Raw genomic sequence first — 15,554 nt, 5'->3', positions numbered from 1 at the left:
GCCGCTCCGCGGTCAGGTCAACAGACGTCAGTGAATACAGCTGGAAAGCCGGTCAGGGCACAGCCGGGGTTTCAGGTTCAGTCCCCGGGGGCAGAGGAGAGGGGGGTATAGGGGACAGGAGGCGGCCAATCAATGATTCTCTCATCATTGTTTTTAACTCTCTCTCCCTTTTCCTTCCTCTCTGAAATCAATAAAATATATATATATATATGGGGAAGAAAAGCAATACATTAAAATCCATGTGTGGAAAAACCAATTTCCCTTAATGGATTTTTAATTAATTTTTTTATTCTTCTGGAGACCAGCTATGGGGCCATGACTGTCACACTCCGCTGCTCCCTGAACGTGGAGTGGAGATGGTGTGAACTCACAGAACCGTAATGAAAGTCCAAAGGCTCTGACAACACGGAAAAGGAAGCTGCGAGAAGACAGGGCGGAACCCTCCCGCTCACCGCCCGACAGTGGACAGCTCCGGGTCTACGCGGCAGACCCACAGCGCAGTGACAGCACTGAGGAACGCGAAGAACACCCTGCGCAGCCGGTGACGTCCCATCAGAGCATCCACGCAGGGCCCCGACGGAGGCTGGGGGGCCCCGGAAGCTCAGGACCCAGGCGGCTCCCCGCTCCCAGCCTTCCTCCCCCAGGACTCGGAGGAGACAGCACAGAGCCCGCGCCACAGCCTTGGGAGGGGCGCTCGGGTGATGCTTTACCTCCGGCGGTGTGGTTCCCATTCGCCTCCCGCCCCTCGACCAGCTGACCCTTATCTCACTCCGTCCGTCCGTCCCCAGATCTAAGAAGTTCAACAACAAAGTCACGTTGCTAAGGGACACGCCATTCATAACATGGACACCTACGTCTCCTCCTCACGACCTGTTCCTTCCAAGGAGGGCACGGGGGTGAGGGAGGCGAGAACTAGGATCCGACTCGGCATCACTAGCTGGTCGGATGAATGAACACACGACTCCTCCGCCTGAAGGCACTGAGGTGCTGTCTTTCCCAACGGTTCCCGGAAGCTGCTTCAGAGGGCCCGCCAGGAGGACAGGCCAGAGAGAAGGTCCTGGCTCTGTGGCCAGGCTTCGTTCATTACGTGCTTTGTACAACCCACCCGGGCTACTTCTCATCGGTGTCAAGACTAGGAACACATAAAACTGGCAGCCCTAACTTAGTGCCCATGAAAAATCACTGTCAAGCAGTCCTTCGGATAAACACAGAATATGCAAATTGACCGTAACTCCGTGACAAAGGTGGAAGCGCCCACAGCCAATCAGGAGGTAATATGCAAATTGACACAAGGCAAGGCCGAAGGTGACTGGAAAGCCTATTCTTGCACGAATCTTCATGCTTCGGGCCTTTAGTTTTCAAAACACAGTGCTCTTCAGCCACAAATGGCGCCTTCACTTTTGTGTTTGTAGAGAACACGGTCATCGCCACAGGGCTTCCGTGTGGGGCAGGAAAAATGGTCTATTTCACCGGAAAACGCAGACGTGATTTGCTTCAGGTCCCAGCTACTGAGCATAAACCTTTTCTCTCCCATAAACCCCAAGCTCTAACCGTTTAAAGTTTAGTATCTGACTCCTGGGGGAAGGGAGGCTTTTGGTGGCAATGAGCAGAAATTTAATCGAAGAGAAAAGGTTCCACCACAGCGGCCTGGCGAACGGCCACTCATGCAGAAAAGCGATGACGTTCGCTACACCTTTACGGAGCTCGAGGGTTTGTTTACTAGCTAGTTCATGCCCGGGGAAGGAGGGTCTCTAAACAATTCCCTGCCAACAGTTCCCAGACGCGAATCCGTAAAGGAGTATCGGAAAACCCTACATCGGCTCCAACAAGGCTGCCCAGGTCCGTCAGCACCTGCTGGGCCTTGAGGTGTGAGCGTAACAGCTGGCCCTCAGCACGGACTGGAAATGGATGTTTACTGAAAACGGGAAACGGCGCTTAGACCTGCATGACAAGCTTGCGTATCTCGACTTCCTTTTTGATTAGGAAAAAGACTCCCTGAGGTTGAAGATAGCATTCTTCGCCCTTCATATTTGATTTATAAAACAGAAAAATGTTTTAGCTCAATTCCCTTTGCCTAGTGAATAAAACATCTATGTTTTTTTCACTTCATAAAAGTATCTTTCAGCCCTAAATGGTTTGGCTCAACAGATAGAGCATCGGCCTGCGGACTGAACAGTCCCGGTCAAGGGCATGTACCTTGGTTGCGGGCATATCACCAGTAAGGGGTGTGCAAGAGGCAGCTGATCGATGTTTCTCTCTCATCGATGTTTCTAACTCTCTATTCCTCTCTCTTACTTTCTGTAACAAATCAATAAAATATATTTTTTAAAGTATTTTTCATATGAACTTAAAGTCAAATAACAGATTTCCTATGTGCACTGTCCACGACACTGACTCTTGACAGTTAACTTACAGGAAGTTTGTTTTTTGTTTTTTTTAATACATACTTTATTGAGTTTTTACAGAGAGAGAGGGATAGAGAGCTAGAAACATCGATGAGAGAGAATCATCGATCAGCTGCCTCCTGCACATCCCGCCTCTCGCTCACTACTACTTCCTGTTTCCGCTCTCGGAAAACTGTCCTTGCTGGGCTTTCCAACCACACTTTTCTCAAGCTTTGGGGTGTTTTTTTAAAATATATATTTTATTGATTTTTTTTACAGAGAGGAAGAGAGAGGGATAGAGTTAGAAACATGGATGAGAGAAAAACATCGATCAGCTGCCTCCCGCACCACCCCCACTGGTGATGTGCCCACAACCAAGGTACATGCCCTTGATCAGATTCGAACCTGGGACCTTTCAGTCCACAGGCCGATGCTCTATCCACTGAGCCACACCGGTTTTGGCTGTTTTTGTTTTTTTTAATCAATAGGTTTCCATCCATTTCAGAGAGGAAGGGAGAGGGGAGGAGAGAGAGAAACAGCAATGATGAGAATTATGCCTTCACATGTGGAATCTAAGTAACAAAATAAGCGGATGGCGTGGAGCCAGAGACATGGACGCCGGGAACAGAGTCCAGGGTCCTGGAGGGAAGGTGGGGAGGGTGGGAGGTGACCAACCAGACCTCGTGTCACTGCCATGGACCCATGGTGGGGTGGTGAGGGCCTGGGACAGGGTGGGGGCAGGCTGGAGGGGTGGGTGGGGGAAAAGAGAGGACACGTAGGCCCTGACCAGGTAGCTCAGTTGGTTAGAGCTGCGGTCAGCAAACGGCGGCTCATGAGCCACACGCAGCTTTTTGGCCCCTTGAGTGTGGCTCTTCCACAAAATACCATGGCCTGGGCGAGTCTATTTTGAAGAAGTTTAAAAAATGTGGCTCTCCAAAAGACAAAGAGAGAATATTAAAAGCAGCAAGAGCAAAGCAGGTAGTGACCTATAAAGGAGCACCCATACGCTTGTCAGCTTATTTCTCAACAGAAAGCATGCAGGCCAGACGGGAATGGCAAGAAATATTCAAGGTGATGAATAGTAAGAACCTACAGCCAAAGATAATCTATCCAGCAAAGCTATCACTCAGAATCGAAGGCCAGATAAAGAGCTTCACTAATAAAAAAAAGCTAAAGGAGTTCATCACCACCAAACCAGAATTATATGAATTGCTGAAGGGGGTTCTTTCAGAAGAGAAAGTAAATAAAGATAAAAATTATGAACAACAAATACGTAACCATCAACAAGTGAATCTAAAAACCAAGGAAATTTTTTAAAAAAGCTGATGAACAATATTAACTGGTGAATATAATAGAATCAGAGGTATGGAAGGGGAGTGAACTGACGATTCTTGAGGAAAAGGGGAGAGGGGGATGTGGGAAGAGACTGAACATAAACTGTGCACCTATGGATGAGGACAATGGGGAGTGGGGAAAGGGCAGAGGGTGGGGTGGGAACCTGGTGGAGGAGAGCCATGGGGGGAGGGGGGGAAGGAACATTTGTAATAATATGAACAATAAAAATTTATTTAAAAAAATAAAATAAAATGCTATTGTAGTCCTCAAAAAAAAAAAAATGTGGCTCTCAAAAGAAATTTCAATCATTGTGCTGTTGATATGTAGCTCTGTTGACTGAGTTTGCCGACCACTGGGTTAGCGTGTCCTCCCCATATATCAAGGTTGTGGGTTCGACCCCTAGTCAGGGCACACACAAGAAATCAACGGCCTAGCCGCAGGGGCTCAAAGGTCGAACGTCAACCTATGAACCAGGAGGCCAATGACTGAAGGTCCCGGGTTTGATTTGGGTCAGGGTACATGCCCGGCTTATGGGCACATCCCCAGTAGGGGACGTGCAGGAGGCAGCTGGTCCATGATTCTCTCTCATCGTGGATGTTCCTCTCTCTCTCTCTCTCTCTCTCTCTCTCCTCTCTAAAATCAGTAGATACATTTAAAAATAAACAAAAATAAAAATCAATCACTAAATAAAATAATTCTTTTAAAAAAAGGAGGGGGAATGTATAACACTTTCAACAATAAAGCCGAAACTGGTTTGGCTCAGTGGATAGAGCGTCAGCCTGCGGACTGAAAGTTCCCAGGTTCGATTCCCGTCAAGGGCATGTACCTTGGTTGCAGGCACATCCCTGGTAGGCAGTGTGCAAGAGGCAGCTGATCGATGATTCTCATCGATGTTTCTAACTCTCTTCCTCTCTCTGTAAAAAAAAAATCAATAAAATATATTAACAAATAAATATATATATTTTTAATGATGAGCATCACAGATGAGCTGCCTCCTACATGGAGGCACCTCCTGGGGATGGAACCTGCAATCCAGGCACCTGCGCTGATGGGAAGCCAACCATTGAGCCACACCGGCCAGGCTGTTTTGTGTTTGTTTTTTTTTTGGGGGGGGGGGTATTTGTTTATGTTTTTTAATAGATTTTTCTCTGTGGGGATGAGGGGGGGGTTCGGGCTCATCTGTGTGAAAGCCCAACCACCACCGCCAGGCTCCGCTCTCCTCGGGGGGCGCCCCTAACCACCCCCCCCCCCCCCCCCCCCCGCACCTCCCCTCCCAAAGCCAGAACGAGTGCTGCCTGGGGCTTTCATGGTGATATCATGGCACTGAGTCACACCTTTGGCTGTGGAAAACCTCTTCCCTCCCTGCCATCCCCCACCCCCACCCCCACCCCCCAAAAAACTAACGACACGGGGGGGGGGGGCTCGGAAAGCAGGGGGGCAGCTCGGCCCCTCCATTCTGCAAAGCCGGGCCCCCACGCTGGATGCTCCATAAGCCACCCTCTCCCCGAACTGGTTTTTCCGGAAACACACACCTGCCCCCCCCCCCACCACCAAAAAAAAACATTTTAAGGTGAACCGGGTGTCTCCCGGCGGCCCCGGGGCCAGGGCAGGGAGCCGGGTGGCGGCGGCTCGGAGAAGGAGATGGAGATGCCCTCCCCCGGCGGCATCCCCAGCCCCGGCTCCCCGCGGCCCCGCAAGTGCGCGTGAGGCCCCCCGCCCCCGCCTGCGGCCGGAAGTGGACGTCCTCCCGCCGCCCTCCCTGGCCCGCGGGCCCCGGGCCGGCTCCTCCCGGAGCGCGGACGTGCCGGGCGGCGGGGCGGGGCGGCGCGGCCTGAGGCCCCGAGGCGGCCACCGGCCTCGGGCCGCCCGCGGCCCCTCAGCGCCCGGTCCCCCCGGCGGCCCCTCAGCGCCCGACCCCCCGGCCCCGCGGCGGCCCCTCAGCGCCCGGTCCCCCCGGCGGCCCCTCAACGCCCAGCCCCCGGACCCCCGGCGGCCCCTCAGCGCCCGGCGCCCGGCCCCCGGCGGCCCCTCAGCGCCCGGTCCCGTCACGAAGCGGCCGCGAACCGGCGGCGGCCCAGCCCGGGCGCCTCCACCGCGCCGCCTCCACCCCCAGCCTCGCGGGGCGGCGGCGGCCGGGCCCCCGGGCGGGCGTCTTTGTCCGGCCGCCCCGGCCCCGGCCCCGGCCCCGGCCCCCGCCCCGGCCCCGGCCCCGGCCCGGCCCGGCCCGCACCGTGATGTTGCAGTGCAGCGTGAGCGCCGAGGCCGCGCTGCCCGGCGGCCGCACCAGGAACTGGCAGTGCAGCTCGTCCAGCTTCCAGCTGACGATGCGGAACCGCTCGTGGTTCTTGTCGAAGATGGACGCCAGGAACTTGAGCTCAGCCTTCAGCCCCGACACCGACATCCTCCCTCATCTCCGGCGGGGAGCCCGGCCCGCGCCGCCGCCGTCACGGCCGGAAGAGGGTTGAGGGCGGCCGGCCCCGCAGCGGCCTTTGTAACCGACGCGGCCGGCAGGAGGCGGCAGCCCGCGGCTGAGGAGAGAGACGCGACACGCCCCGCCGCCGGCAGAGGCCGCCCGCCCCTCCCACGCCCCTCCCACGCCCCTCCCACCCTGTAAGCCCGGCCCCGCCCAGGTCTCAAGCCCCGCCCACGCCACCGGCAGTGGCCTCTCGTCGCGCACCCCGCCCCTCCAGGCCCCGCCCACGTATCAGGCCCCGCCCATTCCATCAGTGTACATCGCGCGCCCCGCCTCATTCTGGCCCCGCCCACGCCACCAGCAGAGTTCACTCATCGCGCGCCCCGCCCCCGCCAAGCCCCGCCCACGTCTTAAATCCCGCCCAGCCACCGGCGGAGGCCGCTCATCCCGCGCCCCGCCCCCCGTAGCAAGCCCCGCCCCGCTCACGTCTCAAGCCACGCCGCTGGCAGAGGCCGCTAGCCCCGCCCCCCGCCGCTAGCCCCGCCCTCCCATGGCTCAAGCCACGACGCCCGCAGAGGCTGGAAGAGGGTGAGGGCGGCCGGCCCTGCAGCGGCTTTTGTAACCGACGCGCCGGCAGGAGGCGGCAGCCCGCAGCTGAGGAGGGCAACGCGACACCGCCCCGCCGCCGGCAGAGGCCGCCCGCCCCGCCTTCACCCTGCCCCCTGCCATAAGCCCAGCCATCCAATGTCTCAAGCCCCGCCCACGCCACCGGCAGAGGCGGCTCATCGCTCGCCCCGCCCCCGACGCAAGCCCGGCCCCGCCCACGTCTCAAGCCCCGCCATCAGCAGAGGCCAATAATCGCGCGCCCCGCCCACTCCGCAAGATCCGGGCCCACCCAGGTCTCAAGTCACGCCGCCGGCAGAGGCCGCGCGCCCCGACCCCCGCCACAAGCCCCGCCTCCACGTCTCAAGCCCCGCCCCCGCCGCCGGCAGAGGCCCACCCTCGCCCCGCCCCCGACGCAAGGCCTCGCCCCATCTTTCTACGCAGCCTTGCCCCGCCCCGCGCCGAACCCCGCCCCCACGCGTGCACGCGGCCCTCGCGCCCCGCCCCCTCTCCGCCGGGTTCTGTCGCGCCCTCTAGTGACGGCAACCGCTCAGTGCGGTCGGGTCACGCTCCCCGCAGCCCGGCTCGCTCCGCGTCCATCCCCCTCCGGCCTGTGCAGCCTTTGCCCGGGTTCCCACGCCGGCCGTGGCGCAATCACCACCGTGGGGCCGGCTCCGGGGTCATGCCAGGTCAAAGTGCCACCACCGCCCGGCCACCCTGCATCCCACCCGCACCTGCCACCGCGCGACCTGTACCCCGTTCCTTTGATCACTGTCTCCGCCCAACGCCAGGGTCTCCCTCGGACCCGCACCCCCAGGACCCAGGACGAGGCCTTGGCCATGCTGACGCCCAATGTGACTCAGTGCATGCTCCTGGATCTGGCATCCACAGCTCGGGCACAGCCCCCCGCACATTCTGGGGACCCCACACGTGGTCTGGGGGCGTGGCTCAGCGGTTGAGCATCGACCTATGAACCAGTAGGTCAAGGTTCGATTCCCGGTCAAGGGCACATGCCTGGGTTTCAGGGCTTTATCCCCAGTAGGGTGTGCAGGAGGCAGCCGATCCACAATTCTCTCTCATCATGGATGTGTCTGTCTCTCTCTCTCCCTCTTCCTTCCTCTCTGAGATGAATGAAAATATATTTTAAAAATAGATCAGATCATTTTTTAAAAATATATTTTTATTGATTTTTCACAGAGAGGAAGAGGGATAGAGAGGCAGAAACATCTATGAGAGAGAAACATCGACCATCTGCCTCCTACACACTCCTTACTGGGGATGTGCCCGCATCCAAGGTACATGCCTTTGACCGAAATCGAACCCGGGACCCTTCAGTCCGCAGACCGACGCTCTACCACTAAGCCAAACCGGTCCTGTCCAGATCATTTTTAAAATGTTTTTTTTTTTTAAAGCTTCTATTTGTATTTACTTCTGAGATACCCTGCTCTTTGAGCATCTAACAAAAGCTGTGATCTTTCTTCCCAGGAAAGTACTTTTGCACATAAAGTTGTAAATTTTTTTTGGCGTGAGTGGGGTGTGTGTGGGGGGGAGGTCACTGCCCTGGCACTAGAGAAACCACTATGAACTGGGAGTAGGAGGGAGGGAGTTCCAGAAACTTGATTGTGGAATGATTCCCAGGGATAGCACTCTCCATGCTATGTTGTTCCAGCATTTCAAAGGCCGTCTCTTTCTTTTTAAAAAATATATTTTATTGATTTTTTTTACAGAGAGGAAGCGAGAGGGATAGAGAGTTAGAAGCATCGATGAGAGAGAATCATCAATCAGCTGCCTCTTGCACACCCCCTACTGGGGATGTGCCCGCAACCAAGGTACATGCCCTTGACCGGAATCAAACCCCGGACCCTTCAGTCTGTGGGCTGATGCTCTATCCACTGAGCAACACCAGCCGTCTCTTTCTTCAGCCTTTCCTGTACCCTAAGTTGAAATTAAAAATATATATATATATGCCGAAACCGGTTTGGCTTAGTGGTAGAGCGTCGGTCTGCGGACTGAAAGGTCCCAGGTTCGATTCCGGTCAGGGGCATGTACATTGGTTGCGGGCACATTCCTGGTAGGGGGTATGCAAGAGGCAGCTGGTCGATGTTTCTCTCTCATCGACGTTTCTAGCTCTCTATCTCTCTCCCTTCCTCTCTGTAAAAAAATCAATAAAATATATTTTAAAAAAATAAAAAATAAGAAATAAATATATATATTTCTTTATTGATTTCAGAGAGGAAGGGAGAGGGAGAGAGAGAGAGAAACATCCATGAGAGAGAATCATGGACTGGCTGCCGCCTGCACGCCCTCTACTGGGGATGGAGCCCACAGCTCGGGCATGAGTCCTGACCAAGAACTGAACCCTGACTGACCTCCTGGTTCCTGGGTTCACGCTCCACCCCTGAGCCACGCTGGCCGGTGAGGGCGATTTGTTCTCTTCCGACTCTTGCTCCCTCCTCCTGTGGGCAGCCTGGCGGCGATCGCTGGCCCGGGCGGGGCAGTTCCGTTTGCAGGTACAGACACTCCCAGGCCCACTTCCGGGCCGAACTCAGCAACCACACGGCCCTCGTGCTCCCGGCTTTGGATTCCCTGGACTCCAGGGTGCAGGGGGGACAGCCTTTCCCAGGGCCTCCCACGCTTACCACCCTGTCATGGCCTCCACACACCCTGCTACCAGCCCTAGCCGGTGTGGCTCAGTGGATAGAGCGTCAAACTGTGGACTGAAAGGACCCAGGTACGATTCCGGTCAAGGGCATGTACCTTGGTTGCCGGCACATCCCCGGTAGGGGGTGTGCAAGAGGCAGCTGATTGATGATTCTCTCTCATGGATGTTTCTAACTCTCTGTCGCTCTCTCTTCCTCTCTGTAAAAAATCAATAAAATGTATATATATTTTAAATATATTTTATTGACTTTTTACAGAGAGGAAGGGAGAGGGATAGAGAATTAGAAACATCAATGAGAGAGAAACATCGACCAGCTGCCTCCTGCCCACCCCCCACCGGGGATGTGCCCGCAACCAATGTACATGCCCTTGACCGGAATCGAACCTGGGACCTTTCAGTGCGCAGACCGACGCTCTACCACTGAGCCAAACCGCTTTCGGCAATAAAATATATATTTTTAAAATTAATTTAAAAAAAATATTTTTTTTTAAAAAAAAACCAAAACATCCTGTTTTCACCTCCAAACACTCTGTCATCGCCGCCAAACCAGCCTTGGACGGACCTGCTTGGGAGGTTAAGGAATAAGAGGCCCAGCCCAGCTGGCTTGAGAGTTGACCCATTAACTAGGAGGTCAGGGTTCGATTCCCGGTCAGGGCACAGGCCTGGGTTCTGGGCTCAATTCCCAGTGTGGGATATGCAGGAGGCAGCCGATCCGTGATTCTCTCTCATCATGGAGGCTTCTATCCCTTCCTCTCTGAAATCAATAAAAAATATATTAAAAAAATATATATATATATAGCCAAAACGGGTTTGGCTCAGTGAATAGAGTGTGGGCCTGCGGACTGAAGGGTCCCGGGTTCGATTCCAGTCAAGGGCATGGACCTTGGTTGTGGGCACATCCCCAGTGGGGGGTTGGGGTGTGCAGGAGGCAGCTGATGGATGTTTCTCTCTCATTGATGTTTCTAGCTCTCTATCCCTCTCTCTTCCCCTCTGTAAAAAAAAATCAATAAGATATATTTAAAAAATAAAAATAAATAAATTTATTTTATATATATATCCCTAACCAGTGGCTCAGTGGATAGAGTGTCTGCCTGCGGACCGAAGGGTCCCAGGTTCGATTCCTGTCAAAGGCATGTACCTTGGTTGCAGGGACATCCCCAGTGGGGGGCGTGCAGGAGGCTTCACTACGGGTTCGAGTCTGCACCGTCCTCGGGGGCCCGCCCCCCATGCCCGCCCGCCCCCAAGGCGTCCAGCTTCAGGGCTCTGATGCCTCTGGCCAAGTTCAAGGGGGTCAGGAGAAGGGCAGAGGGAGAGGAAGGGAGATGCGTTTCCCCAGATGGCCTGTAGATGGCACCAGAGACCCGTGGAGCTGGGCCTGCGGGCTCCCTGGTCCCAGGGCAGCGGCCCATCCACACCCAAGGGGGGGGGCGGGGGCGGGGGCCCCTGGGTAATTTCTTCTCTGGGAGGATGGTCATGGGATTTATCCCTCACATCCAGGCCTTCCAGACCTTCCAGAGCGTGAGGGGCACTGGGAACACCCGTGAGGGCCGGACTGGCGTGGCTCCGTGGTCCAGTATCAGCCTAGGAACCAGGGGTCAGGGTTCGATTCCCGGTGTGGGCACATGCCCTGGTTGTGGGCTTGATATAATATATATATATATATATATATATATATATGCACACACACATATACATATACATATTATATATTCAAAATTAATATTTAGCCGAAACCAGTTTGGCTCAACGGATAGAGCATCGGCCTGCGGACTGAAAGGTCCCGGGTTCGATTCCGGTCAAGGGCATGGACCTTGGTTGCGGGCACATCCCCAGTAGGGGGCGTGCAGGAGGCAGCTAATTGATGATTCTCTCTCATCGATGTTTCTAACTCTCTATCCCTCTTTGTATAAAATCAATAAAATATATATATCAAAAAATTAATATTTATATATAATATAAAATATTATATTAAAACATATAATATATTATATATAATATATAAAATTATATAATTTTTGTTTATATATATAAAATATATTTTTAATGTATTTTAAAAAATATATAAAATGTTGGGAGCCAAAAAAGAATTTGCATTAGTGACTCCATCTTAAAAGACACCTCCATCTCAGACACTGAGTTTCTGACCTACCAGAACTCATGCCCTGTGGGAACCTGAACTCCCAGGCATGCCCCTGGATGGCCTAAGATACATTGTTTCCACAACCCATGACGGCTATTTTTAAAAAAATATATTTTATTGATTTTGTACAGAGAGGAAGGGAGAGAGATAGTTAGAAACATCAATGAGAGAGAGTCATCGATCAGCTGCCTCGTGCACATCCCCTACTGGGGATGTGCCCACAACCAAGGTCCATGCCCTTGACCGGAATCGAACCCGGGACCTTTCAGTCCGCAGGCCGACGCTCTATCCACTGAGCCACACCGGTTTCGGCCCATGACGGCTATTGCTCAAGCTCTGTTTATGGAACATCCTGCGGTTGGGACACAGCTGCACAACAGAATGTTCTCTGTTGAAGACAAACTATTCTTTTTGTTGTGGTTGTTGACAAGATTGAAAAATTATTTATCTGCTAGAATTTTTTTGAATTTAATAAAAAATGGCCATAACTGATACATAATACATTAATTCGAAGTCTTTTCACTAAGCACCAAGGACGGCTCCTGAACTTTTCCCCAAGAACCCCTTTATGATTGAAAGATGCCTAAATCAGTTTGAGTTTTGAACGGAGAAATCCAAAGCTGCCAATCAGAGCTTCTAATCAGCACGAGATGGCCAGGTTAACAACCCTGAAATCATGTTATCTGAGAAAAAAAAAATTTTTTTTTAAAGCTTTAACTCACACATGTTCAGTGAGGCGACGAAGCGGCCTCAAGCTGTATACCATACGTGCACAAGACCCATAACACATGATCTCCGTATGTTCAGAGGAAAATAGCCTGATTCTCATGAGGAGCACAGAGACACATACAAATGACTACTGACCCTCAAATGAGCACCAAGCAAGGCTGCTAGACAGGAAGTGCTGAGTCCCGGGGGGAGGGGAGGCAGCAGGAAGGGCATTTGGAGGCTTGAGGGAGCACTGACACCACGAGCACTGACAGTGCTTATGGGGAGGGGCCTTCAAGGCTGGAGAAACAAACAAGTCAAGAAATCGAGCCCCAGGGACACTGCTTCTTCAGGAGACAGTGGCGCTTGCCTGGGGTAAAGGGATGTAAGCTAGCCAGAGACTAAGCATCCCAGGAAGGAAAGCTCCTTCAGGGACAGGCAGACACAGCGCCCGTCTGTATTTCCCAGCAGCAGCAGCAGATCCATCAAGAATCGTGTTGGGCCGAAACCGGTGTGGCTCAGTGGATAGAGCGTCAGCCTGCGGACTGAAAGGTCCCGGGTTCGATTCCGGTCAAGGGCATGTACCTTGGTTGCGGGCACATCCCCAGTAGGGGGGTGCCCAAGAGGCAGCTGATGGATGCTTCTCTCTCATCGATGTTTCTAACTCTCTTATCCCTCTCTCTTCCTCTCTGTAAAAAAAATCAATAAAATCTCTCTCTCTCTCTCCCTCTCTCTCTCTCTCTCCTCTCTCTCTCTCTCTCTCTCTCTCTCTCTCTCTCTCTCTCTCTCTTTCTCTCTCTCTCTCTCTCTCTTTCTCTCTCTCTCTCTCTCTTTCTCTCTCTCTCTCTCTCTCTCTCTCTCTCTCTCTCTCTCTCGTCCAATCTCCTATTTCTCTCTTCTTGTTTCCCTTCCTCTTTCTCTAAAAAAAAAAAAAAATATATATATATATATATATATATATATATATATATATATATATATATATATATATATAATAGAAGAATCGTGTTGGCCTGTGTGACCACGGAGAGGGTAAACCATCTTCCCAAATGCTGAGGCTCTTTGTGGAGAGGAAGTCACCAAGGGTCAGTCACCCCGAGGCCCCGCCCCCTGAAATCGACACCACCCATTCCCAAGAACCTTCCTTAATGGAAAATTTCTGCTCCACAAAAGCAAAACATAAACAACACAAACAAAACAGAAAGAGACTAACCCTCACACCTCCCCTCTGCCCGTCCTGCTAGTGGGAACAGGGTTTGCTATCGGGACTGATTCTTCACTGCAGAATGGGACAGAACTTACGTCACTGCCCCTCCTGCAGCCTCCCAAACAGTAAACAAACATCGCACAAAATGTAAACTTACCACAAACAAAAGCCAACATCACCTTAAGGATCCTACTGTATTACCAATGCACTCAGCTGGGCCATGGCAATCCTCTTCCGAGTGTTTACAAAAGACGCGTTACAAACATCGCTGCATTAGATTCCTCCTCTTGAGGTAGTTCAAAGACTAGAAACGTGGCAAATTTACATTTTTTAAATTTTTATTGATTTTTCACAGAGAGGAAGAGAGAGGGATAGAGAGTTAGAAACATCGATGTGAGAGAATCATTGATCAGGTGCCTCTTGCACACCCCCTACTGGGGATGTACCTGCAACCAAGGTACATGCCTTTGACCGGAATCGAACCCGGGACCTTTCAGTCCGCAGGCTGACGCTCTATCCACTGAGCCAAACCGGTCCCGGCAAATTTACATAATTTTACCTACTGCCACTGGGGGTTAATTATGATAAAAGTCTATAACGGTTTTCCCCTCATGATTCAAACTAGTCTAAAACTGGAAACACAAACAGATTGAAAGTTACACAAACATAAAAAAATAAGCAAAGAAAAAAAAAAACCCCAAACAAACATAAAAAGCAATGTTTGGGGCATCCCACTAACAGTCTAAATTTTGCTAGAAACAAGAATATGTACTTGGTTTACCAAAGCGATGCACATTGTATAAAGTGATAAAGTAAGAGCTTATAAAAAAAAAAAAAAAAAAAAAAAAAACGGGGAACATTTTCGGTGGGAGCATGCAGCTAAGACCGCCTGGTTCTCTGGCAGAGTTCCCACGTGTCACGCCACCGAGGAGCGAGGAGAGACCCTTCCCTGCGGCCTTCCTCGGTCCTGCCTCAGGGGCGCGGGGCTGTCGGCGGACGCCTGCTCGAGGCAGGCCGGGGAGTCCTGCGGGAGGTCGCGGGCTTCTTGTGCTGCCCAGCACCTGCTGCCAGTGCCGCCGCCTGGTCAGGTGCTCCTGCACCAGCGCGTCTTTCCGCTGCAGCTCGTTCCGCAGCCCCGACACGTTCTCTTTGATAACCTGCTCGGGATTCTGGACTAGGGGTGTCGAACTCAATCAGAGAAGGGGCCAAAATCTAAAATCCAGCCTAAATCGCGGGCCGAATGGTTTACTGAACGGTCATAAACTGACAATGTCATAAACTGACAGCGGAGTGCGGTGATGACAGCGCGGTGCGGGCCACATTGCAAGGCCTGGCGGGCTGGATTTGGCCCGCGGGCCTTGTGTTTGACACATGTGCCAGAAAGATAACTGCAATCTTTTTTTTTTTTTTTTTTTTTTTTTGTAGAAAAAAAAAAAAGCATTCTGTTTGTCTTGCAAGATGATCCAGACATTTCTGGATACAGCGGTCAACACCAGTCCGAATTGCCTCCTGATCCGTGCCGTTGACGTAGTCCTGACTCACCAGAGAAGCAGAGCAAGCCTCGAAAGACGACTCCAGCTCATCCACCAGGGGACTCGGAGAAGACCTCGGAGCCCCCGGCGCGGCCGGCCTGAAGGAGCGAGGCCTGGCCCGGCAGGCCCGGCGGCGGGGGCAGGGCGCCAGGGGGGCTGCCCGGAGAACAAGCCTCCCAGCGGCGCCCCCATCTCGAAAAATCAAGATAAACTATTCTTTTTTATTTTTTTCAATATACTTTATTGATTTTGTACAGAGAGGAAGGGAGAGAGATAGAGAGCCAGGAACATCGATGAGAGAGAAACATCAACCAGCTGCCTCTTGCACACCCCCTACTGGGGATGTGCCCGCAACCAAGGCACATGCCCTTGACCGGAATCGAACCCGGGACCTTTCAGTCCCCAAGCTGACGCTCTATCCATTGAGCCAAACCGGTTTCGGCTCCCATGAGATATTTTTAAAGAGTCTTAAAGAATCCCTCAAGACGCGAGGAATAAGGGTTAAGAAAAAAGATCTTAGAGATTTATTTATTTATTTATTTTTATTTTATATTTTATTGATTTTTTACA

General features: G+C 52.7%; 1 protein-coding gene and 1 pseudogene across 2 annotated transcripts in view; both read right to left on the bottom strand.

Annotated features, from left to right (window-relative positions):
* UBE2Q2 (ubiquitin conjugating enzyme E2 Q2) overlaps positions 1-6,287 on the bottom strand; it is a 28,684-nt gene extending 22,397 nt beyond the window's left edge. Inside the window, exon 1 of the mRNA XM_084869253.1 lies at positions 5,950-6,287. Coding sequence (XP_084725379.1) covers positions 5,950-6,120 — 171 coding nt within the window. The 5' untranslated portion in view covers positions 6,121-6,287. The remainder of the gene's footprint in view (positions 1-5,949) is intronic.
* Positions 6,288-14,368: 8,081 nt separating this feature from the next.
* On the bottom strand, positions 14,369-15,176 carry LOC311614292 (mediator of RNA polymerase II transcription subunit 28-like; annotated as a pseudogene). Its single transcript has 2 exons — positions 14,842-15,176; positions 14,369-14,621 (listed from the first exon to the last, which is right to left on the bottom strand). The product of its transcript is annotated as a mediator of RNA polymerase II transcription subunit 28-like (transcript).
* Positions 15,177-15,554: the final 378 nt, after the last annotated feature.

This window comes from Pipistrellus hanaki (assembly GCF_964339955.1).
Source record: "Pipistrellus hanaki genome assembly, chromosome: 21".
NCBI lineage: Eukaryota > Metazoa > Chordata > Mammalia > Chiroptera > Vespertilionidae > Pipistrellus > Pipistrellus hanaki.
Note: the sequence above shows the minus strand (reverse complement) of the source record. Positions and strands in the feature narration are given on the sequence as shown.